Source organism: Megalobrama amblycephala, linkage group LG15 (genome assembly GCF_018812025.1).
Source record: "Megalobrama amblycephala isolate DHTTF-2021 linkage group LG15, ASM1881202v1, whole genome shotgun sequence".
Classification (NCBI taxonomy): Eukaryota; Metazoa; Chordata; class Actinopteri; order Cypriniformes; family Xenocyprididae; genus Megalobrama; species Megalobrama amblycephala.
This window is the reverse complement of record NC_063058.1, coordinates 33,288,637-33,305,139: the sequence shown is the minus strand read 5'-3', so window position 1 is coordinate 33,305,139 and position 16,503 is coordinate 33,288,637. Positions and strand designations below refer to the sequence as shown.

The window sequence follows — 16,503 nt, the reverse complement described above, 5'->3', positions numbered from 1 at the left end:
AAGCTTGAGTTTGGGTTTTACAACTTTGTAAATGTGTTACCTTTGAGCCAGATATACTGTATTACTCATGTACATTACATCAATAAAAAGAAAAAATGATTATGCACCATTTTGTGTATTTAATCCAGCATTAGACCGGAAAACATCATTGCAGCAAACAGCTGTTGCATTAAATTATTTGCGACATAAATTGAAATGGTTTCATAATTTTATGTTAATGTAAAATTTCCTTGTGAATAATTGTAAAATATCTGCTAAATAAGTCATTTCACTCAGCGGCCATCTTAGAAACGCCTCTCAGGCATGCAAGTACAACTGCTTGAATGGGAAAACGTCAAATTCATCAAAACTGTTCGCCACGCTTACGATTAAATTTCATATTTTAAATTACCAATGAAATCTGACAACAACTGTCTCATAAATTTTGTTTCTAAACGCTCGAATCACGACAAAAACGTTTTTATATCAACCGGAACTTCTAACGGCTGCTGAAGTGACACGATGATTTTACCAATCAGCGATTGGCTCTTCAATTTAAAAGGCGGGACTTTTCCCGCCATATTGCGCGTTGCAATTTCTCCCATCCATCGTCTTTCTGTAGCCTATATAAAGTCTTTGATATTACTAAAAGCGTTTTTTCCCCTCAAAATTAAACTTTATTTGCATTTGCAGCAACACAAGAATGCATAAAGCTAAATAAGGAGCTCTAAGGAGCAAAGACATTATTTAGTGCTTAAACATGATAAAATATCAACAATAAAGCAGGTAAAAAATAAATTTACTGTTGCATTCACGTAGTTGCAACAGAAGCTTAAATGTTTTTGTTCATTTCATGTAAATGTAAGATTTCTTGTATTAACCCCTTGTTTAGTTGTACTTTGGGTATGTGCTAAACGAAATGTAATCTCTCTGATGAGAATATTACACCCCTAGATGACAACACAATCACATTTCTGTACAGTTTTTCTCAAAATCTAAATCTATAAGGAGCAAAAACAACGTGTAGAGGCTGAATAGGACGATAAAGTAGCTAAGTAATGTAAAAAATAATTATTTAAATGTTTTTATGAACGTTGAAGTATAATTCTTGAGGTAAACGACAGCAACGGACTTTAAAAAAATGTTTTGTTTTATGAAATCAATGATTTGCAGCTCTCGTGAGCGCCTCGCGGGGGCGCCACAGCCCCTCCCTCGCTGCGGATCCGGTCAGTGTTTACGGAAGTGACGCCTGACGTGACGTGTCATTTTCCGCACAGGCATTATGGGATCCATGAAATGAAGAAAAAATCATGAAACTCAGGCGAGAAGCGCGCGTATAGATCATAAATGTCATAAAGAGCACCTCGATCATATCGATCAGCATGATTATGATCATGTGCGCGACACACAGGCGCGTTCGCGGCTGAAGTCAGACACAGTTATTGATGTGTGCGCGGCACCGAGGGTTATTTATGTGTCTCGCGCTGGAGCCGAAACATCCCGGTCGGTTTAATTGAGTTATTAATCATTAATTCGAGTTGAATTGGTGTTGAATGAGTGTGAAGATGTCGACCAGCAGCCCTGAAGCGGTGAAGAAACTCGTGGAGAACATGCAGGCGGATCTGCGCTCTCTGTCCATGGAGTGCAAGAAGAAATTCCCTCCAGTCAAAGAGGTACATGGAGATGTTTATATGAGGAGATGTCATATATGATTATGTGATGCAGTTATATCTATTGGTTCATCTGTATCTGTGTACATACGTGTAGCTGTATGTGCATGCATATGTAATGTGTGTGTTATGGTTCCTGTACTTGGACAGTTATTAGCTAGACTCCACTGTATGTGCATATGTACACGTATAAATAATTTATATATAATATATCTTTATATGTACATGAAAATTAGATAGAAATTGGCCAATATATTTCCTCTGCACATGTAAAGAAATATACAAATAATTAATATATACTATTATGTTAATATATAATGGTATGATTAAGCAAATGCAATAAAATCTCAATGAAATATTGTTACATTAAATACATTTTAGATAAAAAAAAAGAAAAGAAAATTAGATCGAAATTGGCCAATATTTGCTCTGCACATGTAATACAATTATATATATAATTAATATATAATTTATCTTAAAATATAATGGTATGGTTAAGCAAATGCAATGTCAAATATTACTAAATTCATTTTATGCAAATGCAATAAAATATCAATTAAATATTATTAAATAAAATTCATTTTAGATGTAAAATGAATGAAAATGAAATATAAATTGGCCAATGTATTTTCTCTGCACATGTAAAAATTATACAAAAAATACAAATAATTAATATGTAATATATCTTTATATATAATGTTATGATCAAGCAAATTCGATAAAATCTCAAATAAATATTATTAAATAAAATTCATCTTATATAAAAAAATGAACAAAAATTAGATCGAAATTGGACAATATTTGCTCTGCACACGTAAAAAAAAATGCAAATAATATATCTTAATATATAATGGTATAGTTAAGCAAATGCAATAAAATATCAATTATATATCATGAAATAAAACTCATCTTTAGATTTAAAAAAAAATGAACAAAAAATTAGATAGAAATTGGCCAATATTTGCTCTGCACATGTAAAAAAAAAAAAATACAAATATTTAATATATAATATATCTTAATATATAATGTTATGATTAAGCAAATGCAATAAAATATCAATTATATATTATTAAATAAAATTCATCTTTAGATTTAAAAAAAAATGAACAAAGTTAGAAATTGGCCAATATTTGCTCTGCACATGTAAAAAAAAAATACAAATATTTAATATATAATATATCTTAATATATAATGTTATGATTAAGCAAATGCAATAAAATATCAATTAAATATTATTAAATAAAATTTATTTTAGATAAAAAAGAATGAAAATTAGAAATTGGCCAGTATACACACATAAAAAATATACAAATAATTAATATACAATGTATGTTAATAGAAAAAAAATGCTAATAATTAATATATAATTTTTCTTCATATAAAATGTTATTATTAAGCAAATGCAGTAAAATAGCAATTAAATATTATTCAATAAAATTAATCTTTAGATTTAAAAAAAAAAGAACAAAATATTAGATAGAAATTGGTCAATATTTGCTCTACACATGGAAAAAAAAATAATTAATATATAATGTATCTTAATATATAATGTTATGATTAAGCAAATGCAATAAAATATCAATTAAATATTATTCAAAAAAATTATTTTAGATAAAAAAGAATTAGACATTGGCCAGTATACACACACAAAAAATATACAAATAATTAATACACAATGTATGTTAATATAATGCAAATGCAATAAAATGTCAAGTAAATATTGTTTAAAAAAAACTATTTTAGATTAAAAAAAAAAAGATTCAAATGAGATTTGAACCAATTAGAAATAAAAAGAGTTTTAAGCTGTTTGTGACGACGACAAACGACAGACCAGAAGGCCGATTGGTGAAGCATATTTGAGTGTTTGTGTGTCTTCAGTTTATCGTGATAATAATGTGTTCATTATTAGACACTCCTTCAGTCTGAGAGACTCGCTCTGCTGTGATGTCATTGTTACTCTCCATTCAAAGTGTCATAAAGCAGCTGTCAATCATCTGAGAGCAGACAAAGCTCATAAATCACTGATTCATCAGGTATCTGCGCTGATGTCCTGATCAGATGAAACTCAGTCAATGAATTGAGCTGTTGAAGTTTCTTTTTTCGACCTTATCGTAAATACGACCTTCCCCGCAGGACTTAAACGCACTATTATACTCTGTGAGGTTTTCCCAGATACTCTGAGTCTCTGTATTAGTCCTTTAAAGTTCAGTGAATATGATCAGACGACTGTATTCATGATCCAGGTTTAATCTGATGACGTTTCACTGGGTGTTAAAGTGCTCTGCTTAGATAGACTCCACACTTTCCTCTTACCCATAAGCAGATGTAAAGACACCAAACTGCTTGTTTCGAAGGTGAAAGACCTGCTCAAGATCCGTCCCGGTCTGAAAGACAGACTGTTGGACTGAAAGAAAGAGTGTTTGACTTGTTCGACTCTGCGGGCGTAGACTAGAGCAACATGGTTTGGTGGTTTTGCTGCTCTGAATTCTCCACGTGAATGTTCACGGCCTCTCGAATGGCAGCGTTAAGTTAATTTGTTTACGAGAGAAAACTCATTTCTGTGGATTTCATTCACTGCGAGAGAAACACAAGTGTGTTTCATCAGCATTTCGAGAGAATGCTGACTGATGAATGAGAGATAAGCAGAAACTTCCTTCATTTTACACGTGTCACTTCATAAAATGGCTGTTCGGAAATAGGAAATACTAAAGAGGTTTTGAAGTTTAGAAATGCAATCAAGAGCTGTCTATATTTTGCTTCTCAAATAGATGTAATTTTCAGAAACAATTTACTAAGAAGTTTTTTCTCATCGTGTTTAATGAATGAGGCTCACTGTTTCGCCTCAGATAAAAAGGTTTTACAGCTGTGATTTAGTGCTGTTTTCTGTAGTGTTCTTTATTTCATTTTTAAGGAAAATGTTTTTTTTTATTTTCACAGTGCATTGTTAGTAAAAAGAAAAGTCACCTCGTGGAAGGAAAAAACTGTCCTCTATGTGCATTTTGTGGTACGTTAATGCTTAAAGGATTAGTTCACTTCAGAATTAAAATGTCCTGATAATTTACTCACCCCCATGTCATCCAAGATGTTCATGTCTTTCTTTCTTCAGTCGAAAAGAAATGAAGGTTTTTGATGAAAACATTCCAGGATTTTTCTCCATATAGTGGACTTCAATGGGCACCAAACGGTTGAAGGTCCAAATGTCAGTTTCAGTGCAGCTTCAAAGGGTTTTAAACGATACCAGACGAGGAATAAGAGTCTTATCTAGAGAAACCATCACTCATTTTCTAAAAAAAAAAATACTTTTTAACCACAAATGCTCATCTTGCACTGCTCTGTGATGTGCCACGCATTACGTAATCATGTTGGAAAGGTCATGTGTGACGTAGAGGCCGTTTGACTTAATCTTTGCAAGTTCACTTTGTAGACACTGGATTGGTACTTCCACCTACGTCACACGTGACCTTTCCAACATGATTACGTCATGCGTGGCGCATCACAGAGCAGTGCAAGATGAGCATTTGTGGTTAAAAAGTATATAATTTTTATTTATTTTTAGAAAATGTCCAATGGTTTCTCTAGATAAGACTCTTATTCCTCGTCTGGGATCATGTAGAGCTCATTGAAGCTGCACTGAAACTGACATTTGGACCTTCAACCGTTTGGTGCCCATTGAAGTCCACTATATGGAGAAAAATCCTGGAATGTTTTCCTCAGAAACCTTAATTTCTTTTCGACTGAAGAAAGAAAGACATCAACATCTTGGATGACATGGAGGTGAGTAAATTATCAGGACATTTTAATTCTGACGTGAACTAATCCTTTAAGCATAATTGTACCACAAAATGCACATAGAGGACAGTTTTTAAACATAATTTATAATAACAGAATCCCCTGTATTTCAATGCATTTATGTTTAGTGAGAATTTAATTAGTTTAATTTACCATTAATTTATTACCATTCATAAGAATTTTTAATATTGTGACTCATTACTTAATGCATTACATTTTTTCATAAATAATTATAACCAAAGTTAAAATGCATTATAATATTTGCAGATTCCTTGTTACATTTGAAACTGGTTGTTTGTCATGTGTTTTAATGCATTAAAGGTGCAATATGTAAGTTTTTTGCAGTAAAATATCCAAAAACCTCTAGGCCAGTGTTATATATTTTGTTTACTTGAGTACTTAAAATATCCCAAATGTTTGCAACTATTTGTAAATCGTGAGAAATCGTCGCCTGTCAATGGCGACATACCCGCGTTACCCTCGGTTTCCGGATTTATTTTGTAGAAACCATGGAAACACCAAAGACGCTTTAATATTTACATGTTTTAATAGACAAGGGAACAACAGTTTTGATATATTTATAGACAGAAAACTAATTAATGTTATGTAGCTCAACATGTTTAGTCTTATTGTTTAAAATAAATCAAATTTTCTTAATTTTTTTGCGAGTACCATGCTTTACCGTGCCTCAGAGAAAAACACTATTTTGTGAAGTAGCTAACATAGCATAATCAGATGCAGCTTTATTTTTAGTAACAGTAATACAGAATTTAAATCCATACATCCATGAACATGATTTCTTCCCGACTCCAATCCCTATTCTTTTGCACCATCCGTTGAGGTGGAGATCACATGTCCCAAGATTCCACGCTCAAACTTGGCGTCATCAAGCTACACCTTTGTTTTGAATCGGCCTCTAGCGGACAGAAATCTTACATACTGCACCTTTAATGGTGTAACATAAGTATTATAACTGTGCTGTGGTTACAGTTATTCATGCAATGCATTATAAGATGCATAATTAATAAAATACTTTAATAATGCATTATATTTAAAGTCTTTAAGTAAAGTGTTACTGAATTGCATTTTGTGCATAGTTAAACGTTTTGGACAAATGAAAAAATACCATTGTCTTAACATGTACCATGATATTCATGTAAATGCTATATATTGTATGAGTACCATGGTATATATCATGGTGTTAGCATTGGCTATCATTACTGTACCGTAGTTTCACCACAGCAGAAGTTTTTCAGCTGTAAAGTTCCTGTGGTTTCTGAAGATTAACTCAAATCTCTGTGAACCTGCCGCTCTTTAATTTAGGAGTCACCGTTACCAACTGTTGCCAAGCAACAACGGGGTCAAGAGGTCAAACAAGCTTCCCGTTGCTCAGATGAAACATTTAAAGATATGATGGTACAGTGAAAGATCGAGCTAAAAGCAGGCCTTGAACCCGCAGCTTGCCTCGCTCTGGTTTTATTTTAAACACCATGTGAAACACTGTCATCAGTCATAATGAAGCTTTAGACGTCATCATGAAAAACATGAAATAAGTTCACCAAACTTTCCTGCCCATTTATGGACTCTGAATTTGATTATAATTAGCAGTGTGTTTCACAAACATCTCTGTTTGTAAGTTTGAGAAAGAATCGCGAATGGAACGAACATCACAAAAATTGTTTGTTTCTTGTATTTTTATTGAATCATTTATTAAAGGTTTAGTTGACCCAAAAATGAAAATTATGTCATTAATGACTCACCCTCATGTCGTTCCAAACCCGTAAGACCTCCGTTCATCTTCAGAACACAGTTTAAGATATTTTAGATTTAGTCCGAGAGCTTTCTGTCTCTCCATTGAAAATGTATGTACGGTATACTGTCCATGTCCAGAAAGGTAATAAAAACATCATCAAAGTAGTCCATGTGACATCAGAGGGTTAGTTAGAATTTGTTGAAGCATCGAAAATACATTTTGGTCCAAAAATAACAAAAAATGCGACTTTATTCAGCATTGTATTCTCTTCCGGAATCATTTCCATTTGAATTGATTCCATTGAATTGATTCCATTGAACTGATTCCATTGAACTGATTCCATTGAATCCTTTCATCTGTCGGTGTTGGTAATGCACTTTTACGTCGCCGTGGTTGTTTTTGGCGATTAGGACATCCGCGACATTTTGAAGCATCGAAAATACATTTTGGTCCAAAAATAACAAAAACTACGACTTTATTCAGCATTGTATTCTCTTCCGGGTCTGTTGTCAATCCGCGTTCATGACTCCGCTTCTTCTTCTTCTTCTTTCCTGTTTTACGGCGGTTGGCATCCAGCTTATTGGTGCATTACTGCCCCCTTCTGCTCCGGAGTGTGGTTCACGACTCCGCAGTGACGCTGCTGACGTGTTATCCGGTGCGCCCGAGCTTCGTTTACGGTCTGAGGGAGACGCACACTGTATTCAAGCTATTCTACATTGTTTGTATTTTGGTATTGCTATATTTTTTTTTAAATGGTGCATAAGTGTGCATGTCGTGGGTGTCCTAATCACCAAAAACAACCACGGCGACGTAAAAGTGCATTACCAACACCGAGAGATGAAAGGATTCAATGGAATCAATTCAATGGAATCAACTCAATGGAATCAACTCAATGGAATCAACTCAATGGAATCAATTCAATGAAATCAACTCAATGGAGTCAACTCAGTGGAATCAACTCAATAGAATCAACTCAATGGAATCAATTCATTGGAATCAATTCAATGGAATCAACTCAATGGAAATGATTCCGGAAGAGAATACAATGCTGAATAAAGTCGTAGTTTTTGTTATTTTTGGACCAAAATGTATTTTCGATGCTTCAAAAAATTCTAACTGACCCTCTGATGTCACATGGACTACTTTGATGATGTTTTTATTACCTTTCTGGACATGGACAGTATACCGTACATACATTTTCAATGGAGGGACAGAAAGCTCTCGGACTAAATCTAAAATATCTTAAACTGTGTTCTGAAGATGAACGAAGGTCTTACGGGTTTGGAACGACATGAGGGTGAGTCATTAATGACATCATTTTCATTTTTGGGTGAACCTTTAATTTGATCATCTGTGTTTACTTCTCATCACCTCTTCAGTATTCAACAACATAGTGGTTATCCAATCATAAATTAGGTCATTTGCATATGGAAAATACATAGAATAGTTATTTTAGTATAGCTGAGATACCATTATAGTTTTTGTTAATATTTCAAATGACATATATTATGTAAACAAACTTTAGTTAGATGCGATTAATCGCTATTAATTCATTTGTCAGCACTTAAATCCATCAATGTGGACAGAAATGTAGAATATATCATCTTTGAGTGTATTTTCAACAAATAAGAAATAACAGTTGGTGAAAATGTTTGGTCTTTTTGCGTTCGGATTAAATCGTTCCTGTTTTTGATGACGGATAAACTGGTAAACACCTGTCTGAAATCGAAGCGTTCAGATCCGAGATCTGTTGTGAAACTTTAGACATTGCTTTTCTCACCTTGAGCCAAGAAACCATCATACGCTTCACCTCATCAGATGAGGACACCAAACACAGATCTGTCAAACGCGTCCCCTCCAGAGAGGACAGACAGCTGTGTGTGTGTGTGTGTGTGTGTGTGTGTGTGTGTGTGTGTGTGTGTGTGTGTGTGTTACTGTAGGCGTCTTTAACAGCCCGTGGATCTCTCCGGAGTGCGTGAGGAGTCGAGAGAGACCGATGATCAGATGTGACAAGGAGAAATGGAGAGAGGCCGTGATGGAATCAGCCAGCCGAACAGATAGCGTAGTGTGTTTGTGAAGCGTTTCCCTGCTGTTCTGGGAGAAAGGACTCATTGTGGCCTGTAAAACTCAGTGGGCGGCACCGCTCGGCACTGACACGTTCACTCTGAAATGCTTCATATTTCCACACCATGCTTCTGAATTCTCTAAGACTCTGAAAACTGAAAGCGTTCAGAGCCGTTTTCTGTCATTGTTCATGTCCGAAAGCATGTTTGATTTTGATTGCTTCTGGTTTGAGGTCAAAATGAAATGGCATTCACAGCACATGACACGTTTCTGAGTGAATATATATTGGTAACACTTTAGTTTCGGGTCCAATTCTCACTATTAAATAGTTGCTTATTAACATGCATATTACTAGGATATTGGCTGTTTATTAGTACTTATAAAGCACATAATTAATGCCTTATTCTGCATGACCTTAAAGGATTAGTTCAGTTTTAAATAAAATTTTCCTGATAATTTACTCACCCCCATGTCATCCAAGATGTTCATGTCTTTCTTTCTTCAGTTGAAAAGAAATGAAGGTTTTTGAGGAAAACATTCCAGGATTATTGTCCTTATAGTGGACTTCAATGGGCACCAAAAGGTTGAAGGTCAAAATTACAGTTTCAGTGCAGCTTCAAAGAGCTTTAAACGATACCAGACGAGGAATAAGATTATCAGTTATAACATTTCTACATCGGTTTATGCCTCGCGTTAACAATACGTCAGGTTTCTTTCCGTATTTTCCTATAAAGAATCTCACGTGAGTTTGTTGTCTGTCTTTAGGCCGCAGAGTCTGGCATCGTCAAGATCAAAACCATCGCTGCTAGAAACACGGACATCCTGGCAGGTAAGAGCATGTGATGTTGAAGAAGTGTGTGTTATCAGTGACCCATATGGCTGTTGTGTTGATTTCCTGTTTCCTGTGTGTCATCAGCGCTGAAGGAGAACAGTTCTGAAGTGGTCCAGCCGTTCCTCATGGGCTGCGGAACCAAAGAACCCAAAATCACCCAGCTGTGTCTCGCCGCCATTCAGAGACTCATGTCACATGAAGTCGTGTCCGAGGTCAGAACACACAAACACACACATTTGTAAGGGTTATGAGAGTGCCACAGTTTCAGAGTAATGACATTAGAGTGTGTTTGCAGGCGGCGGCGGGGAACATCATTAACATGCTGTGGCAGCTGATGGAGAACGGTCTGGAGGAGCTCAAACTACTGCAGACGGTTCTGGTGCTGCTCACCACCAACACCATCGTACATGATGAAGTCCTGTCCAAGGTACTGTACGCCCCACACACACTCAAACTGATGCTCAGAAAAGGGCTCGCTTTGTGCAAAACACGATTTTTTTTGTTGTAAGATTGAAGAAAGCCATTGGGGAAACTCATGAAAACATGTCTGGGTAATATTTTGCCCAAAAATAAAAGGAAAATAGTAACAAACTATATATATATATGGCCCTATGAGTTCCATGATGCAAAAAACGCAGACGGAATCACGGAATCCAGTCATAAAAATGGAATTTAGTATATAATGTCACGGAATTAGAATGTCACGGAATCTGTCGAAAAGCAGGTCAGTACACTTAAATCAAATCGCGATATAGTTTAGTGTCTGTGAATATTAAACTGCAAATAGACTATTTAAATATGAATCCTGCATGTCTGGGTGCCTCTGAAATGCATCCATGTACGCGCACACGCGACACTCGCGATGTTTTCATCCTCTGTCGCCTCACTATATGAGGACATGAACGCACAAAATTAATCTCCAAAGCCACTCTGAAAGACTTCATCAGCATTTAAACGCTCATCTTCATAAACACAAATTCGTAATTTAACGAATTTGTTCTTGTAATTTAACGACTTTTTTCTTGTAATTTAATGAGTTTATTCTCAACTTTTTGTCTCGACTTTTTTCTCGAAATTTAACGACATTTTTCTCATAATTTAACGAATTTGTTCTCGAAATGTAACGACATTTTTCTCATAATTTAACGAATTTGTACTCGAAATTTAACGAGATTTTTCTCATAATTTAATGAATTTGTTCTCATAATTTAACGACTTTTTTCTTGTAATTTAATGAGTTTATTCTCAACATTTTATCTCGACTTTTTTCTCGAAATTTAACGAGTTTTTTCTCGAAATTTAACGACATTTTTCTAATAATTTAATGAACTTGTTTTCGTAATTTAACAACTTTTTTCTCGAAATTTAACAAGTTTTTTCTCGAAATGTAACAAGTTTTTTCTCGAAATTTAACGACATTTTTCTCGTAATTTAATGACTTTATTCTCAACTTTTTGTCTCGACTTTTTTCTCGAAATTTAACGAGTTTTTTCTTGTAATTTAACGAGTTTGTTCTCGAAATTTAACAACATTTTTCTCATAATTTAATGAATTTGTTCTTGTAATTTAACGACTTTTTTCTCGTAATTTAATGACTTTATTCTCAACATTTTATCTCGACTTTTTCTCGAAATTTAACAAGTTTTTTCTTGTAATTTAACGAGTTTGTTCTCGAAATTTAACGACATTTTTCTCATAATTTAAGGAATTTGTTCTCGAAATGTAACGACATTTTTTTCATAATTTAACGAATTTGTACTCGAAATTTAACGAGATTTTTCTCATAATTTAATGAATTTGTTCTCATAATTTAACGACTTTTTTCTTGTAATTTAATGAGTTTATTCTCAACATTTTATCTCGACTTTTTTCTCGAAATTTAACGAGTTTTTTCTCGAAATTTAACGACATTTTTCTCATAATTTAATGAATTTGTTTTCGTAATTTAACAACTTTTTTCTCGAAATTTAACAATTTTTTTCTCGAAATTTAACGACATTTTTCTCGTAATTTAATGACTTTATTCTCAACTTTTTGTCTCGACTTTTTTCTCGAAATTTAACGAGTTTTTTCTTGTAATTTAACGAGTTTGTTCTCGAAATTTAACGACATTTTTCTCATAATTTAATGAATTTGTTCTTGTAATTTAACGACTTTTTTCTCGTAATTTAATGACTTTATTCTCAACATTTTATCTCGACTTTTTCTCGAAATTTAACAAGTTTTTTCTTGTAATTTAACGAGTTTGTTCTCGAAATTTAACGACATTTTTCTCATAATTTAACGAATTTGTTCTCGAAATGTAACGACATTTTTCTCATAATTTAACGAATTTGTACTCGAAATTTAACGAGATTTTTCTCATAATTTAATGAATTTGTTCTCATAATTTAACGACTTTTTTCTTGTAATTTAATGAGTTTATTCTCAACATTTTATCTCGACTTTTTTCTCGAAATTTAACGAGTTTTTTCTCGAAATTTAACGACATTTTTCTCATAATTTAATGAATTTGTTTTCGTAATTTAACAACTTTTTTCTCGAAATTTAACAAGTTTTTTTCTCGAAATTTAACGACATTTTTCTCGTAATTTAATGACTTTATTCTCAACTTTTTGTCTCGACTTTTTTCTCGAAATTTAACGAGTTTTTTCTTGTAATTTAACGAGTTTGTTCTCGAAATTTAACGACATTTTTCTCATAATTTAATGAATTTGTTCTTGTAATTTAACGACTTTTTTCTCGTAATTTAATGACTTTATTCTCAACATTTTATCTCGACTTTTTCTCGAAATTTAACAAGTTTTTTCTTGTAATTTAACGAGTTTGTTCTCGAAATTTAACGACATTTTTCTCATAATTTAACGAATTTGTTCTCGAAATGTAACGACATTTTTCTCATAATTTAACGAATTTGTACTCGAAATTTAACGAGATTTTTCTCATAATTTAATGAATTTGTTCTCATAATTTAACGACTTTTTTCTTGTAATTTAATGAGTTTATTCTCAACATTTTATCTCGACTTTTTTCTCGAAATTTAACGAGTTTTTTCTCGAAATTTAACGACATTTTTCTCATAATTTAATGAATTTGTTTTCGTAATTTAACAAGTTTTTTCTCGAAATTTAACAAGTTTTTTCTCGAAATTTAACAAGTTTTTTCTTGTAATTTAACGAGTTTGTTCTCGAAATTTAACAACATTTTTCTCATAATTTAATGAATTTGTTCTTGTAATTTAACGACTTTTTTCTCGTAATTAAATGACTTTATTCTCAACATTTTATCTCGACTTTTTCTCGAAATTTAACAAGTTTTTTCTTGTAATTTAACGAGTTTGTTCTCGAAATTTAACGGCATTTTTCTCATAATTTAATGAATTTGTTCTTGTAATTTAACGACTTTTTTCTCGTAATTTAATGACTTTATTCTCAACATTTTATCTCGACTTTTTCTCGAAATTTAACAAGTTTTTTCTTGTAATTTAACGAGTTTGTTCTCGAAATTTAACGACATTTTTCTCATAATTTAACGAATTTGTTCTCGTAATTTAACAACTTTTTTCTTGTAATTTAACGAGTTTGTTCTCAACATTTTATCTCGGCTTTTTTCTCGAAATTTAACAACTTTAATCTCGAGATGGTTTTATTTTTTTATTATTGCTTGGCCCTAATCCTCTTCTGTGCATATTAGTGTTGTACAGTAGAATTTAGATAAATTAATTTAATAATAAATCATTAAAACTATCTTTTTAAGGAAAAATCTCATTTTTTCTTCCATGTTTTAATTTTAACAGTAAAGCTCTGTTGTGCAGCACATTGTTTGACAAAAAAATAATTAAACGATAAATTAAATGGTGTGAGTTCATTTGATTGCCGAAAAAAATAAAATACGAAACTGAATTTCTGGAAAAAAAAACCCAAACATTTCATAAAAATACTTTTTTTAATGAATACATTTTGTTGTTTTTAAGAATTAAATTAATTAGACATGCTTTTTGATTATTAAAATGTAATTAAACAAATAAAATATTAAAACAGAAAACAGAATTTGAGGGGAAAGAATAAAACGTATATCATAGGGCGTATATCATAGGGCCCTATCTTTTTAAGGAAAAATCTCATTTTTTCTTCCATGTTTTAATTTTAACAGTAAAGCTCTGTTGTGCAGCACATTGTTTGACAAAAAAATAATTAAACGATAAATTAAATGGTGTGAGTTCATTTGATTGCCGAAAAAATAAAATACGAAACTGAATTTCTGGAAAAAAAACCCCAAACATTTCATAAAAATACTTTTTTTAATGAATACATTTTGTTGTTTTTAAGAATTAAATTAATTAGACATGCTTTTTGATTATTAAAATGTAATTAAACAAATAAAATATTAAAACAGAAAACAGAATTTGAGGGGAAAGAATAAAACGTATATCATAGGGCCCTAAAAATGTTTTGTTTTTTTATTAAACTTTTAATATTTTGTTGGTAAATTGGATGTTTCATTATATATATATGTGTATATATATATATATATATATATATATATATATATATGGAAATTAATTAAAGTCTTACAAATTCATGGACATCTCTATAGAGAAGACCGAATATAAATAGTATTCAAGCTCTAAATATTTAAAATTTAAAACAATAAATTGCTGTGTGTGTGTTTATCTCTTAAAATGATTTTTAAAATGGCTATCACAAATGAAAAGAGAGTTCATGTAAAAATTATGGAAATTCAAAAGCTCTGGGAATTCTGATTTACATATTGAAGTTTCAGACGTACAGCAGCAAAAATTGCCTGTTTAATTCTTAGTAGGACCTATTAATGCATGTCAAAATCCCTTTTTCACCTTTAGAAAGGACATAAATGTATTTTATTCAATTTGTGTAACCGAAACCCCTTGAGCAATGCTGTTTTGTGCTTCATCTCAGGCAATCGTTCTGTGTTTCCGGCTGCACTTTACTAAAGACAACATCACCAACAACACGGCGGCCGCCACCGTCAGACAGGTCGTGACCGTGGTGTTTGAGAGGATGGTGGCGGAAGATGAGAAATTCAAAGGTGAAAGAGAGTTTTATGGCCTGTGGGAATGTTTGAATTGCATTTCCTCCAGTATCCAGACCCCTGCTGCCTGCTTCTTTATATATATATATTTTCTATCCGTTCACCGCAGGTCTGACGGAAGAACCGCCTGCTGTCCAGGGCAACAGTAACCGGCGCTCCGTCAGCACGCTGAGACCCAGCGCTAAAGACGCATACATGTTGTTCCAGGTGCGGCATCTTTCTATTACAGTCCGTCAGCGGCTAGGGGCTTAACAAAACACTCCAGGGTTTCTCCAGGGTCAGAAATAGCTTTTGGCAGAGGCGGACGAACACCGCCATCCACACACACAGAACAAAGCCCAGTACTGACAATAAACACATTACAGAAAAAGTGCCAGCAGGTCTTTTATTTTGCATTTACACCCCAAGACTTCATGCACAGATCATTTTACACACAGTATCAGGTTGTTTTGTTCCTTCAATTGCTATGATTTTTACTGTCAATCGCTAATTTAACCCTTTTGTGGTCAAAAATGACTGGTCTTATAAAAACTGCGCTACAGTGGTGAGAAGTTTGAAATGACTCCTAACTCCTGAACCGTTCAACCGCTCAAGTGTCTTATATCGTTGGAATCCTTGGATCCACATTTAAGACGGACAAAATGCATGCATCAGATTCACTCGTCGAAATTTTCGGGTATTTTGGATTTACTTATCCTAGGTTTTTGGCCCTAGTGGGTGGAGCCACTTTTACTAAAATGGCTATAACTCGTGAATGGAATAAGATATTTTCAGCAAACTTGGCACATCTATGTAAGAGCTAATTCTGTGGTCGCGTGACAAAGGGCGTGGCAACTGGCCACTTGGTGGCGCTATAACATGGAAAAACACATGAAAATGGCTGTAACTACTTCACCGTTAGTCCGATCGACTTGAAAATTGGCATGCAGTGTCTTTGTCCGAGGTGCTATTATTGCCGATGAGGACGTTGATGTATCTCGAAAAACATGTCTGCCATCGGCCAATGAATTTTGAGCAGCTATCAGACAAGGTTAACAGAGGTCAGTCGTAATGAAACCTGCTGGGCCTTTTGGGACCTGTGAGAAATTCGAAACAAATCGGCCGCCGGGGGGCATAAAGATTTGGGTCATTCATACCACGTGGCAGAACTCCTCATTTTGAGCAACTTTGACCGCCGCTGTCAATCGAATCGTTTGATATTCATGAATTATGAAAAAAACCTACTTTTGCGAACTAGTCCTAGGTTGTTCGCCCAATCGGAACCAAACCAGAGCAGTACAATTCTCTGGACTCTCTAGATCAATTATTATCAAAAAAAAGTTGAACTTTACCATTTGGGAAACTAT

The 16,503-nt window shown here is 33.5% G+C and overlaps 1 protein-coding gene across 5 annotated transcripts in view; it reads left to right on the top strand.

The window, feature by feature from the left end:
* Positions 1–1,174: 1,174 nt before the first annotated feature.
* Positions 1,175–16,503, top strand: part of mon2 (MON2 homolog, regulator of endosome-to-Golgi trafficking) — a 47,064-nt gene continuing 31,735 nt past the window's right edge. For 2 of the 5 annotated variants that reach the window (XM_048159460.1, XM_048159461.1), the window contains exons 1-6: positions 1,177–1,652; positions 10,021–10,084; positions 10,172–10,299; positions 10,383–10,514; positions 15,025–15,154; positions 15,267–15,364. In XM_048159460.1, coding sequence (XP_048015417.1) covers positions 1,533–1,652; positions 10,021–10,084; positions 10,172–10,299; positions 10,383–10,514; positions 15,025–15,154; positions 15,267–15,364 — 672 coding nt within the window. In that variant the 5' untranslated portion in view covers positions 1,177–1,532. Of the gene's footprint in view, positions 1,653–10,020; positions 10,085–10,171; positions 10,300–10,382; positions 10,515–15,024; positions 15,155–15,266; positions 15,365–16,503 lie in introns of all 5 variants that reach the window. The other 3 variants (XM_048159463.1, XM_048159459.1, XM_048159462.1) reach the window with 3 other exon arrangements.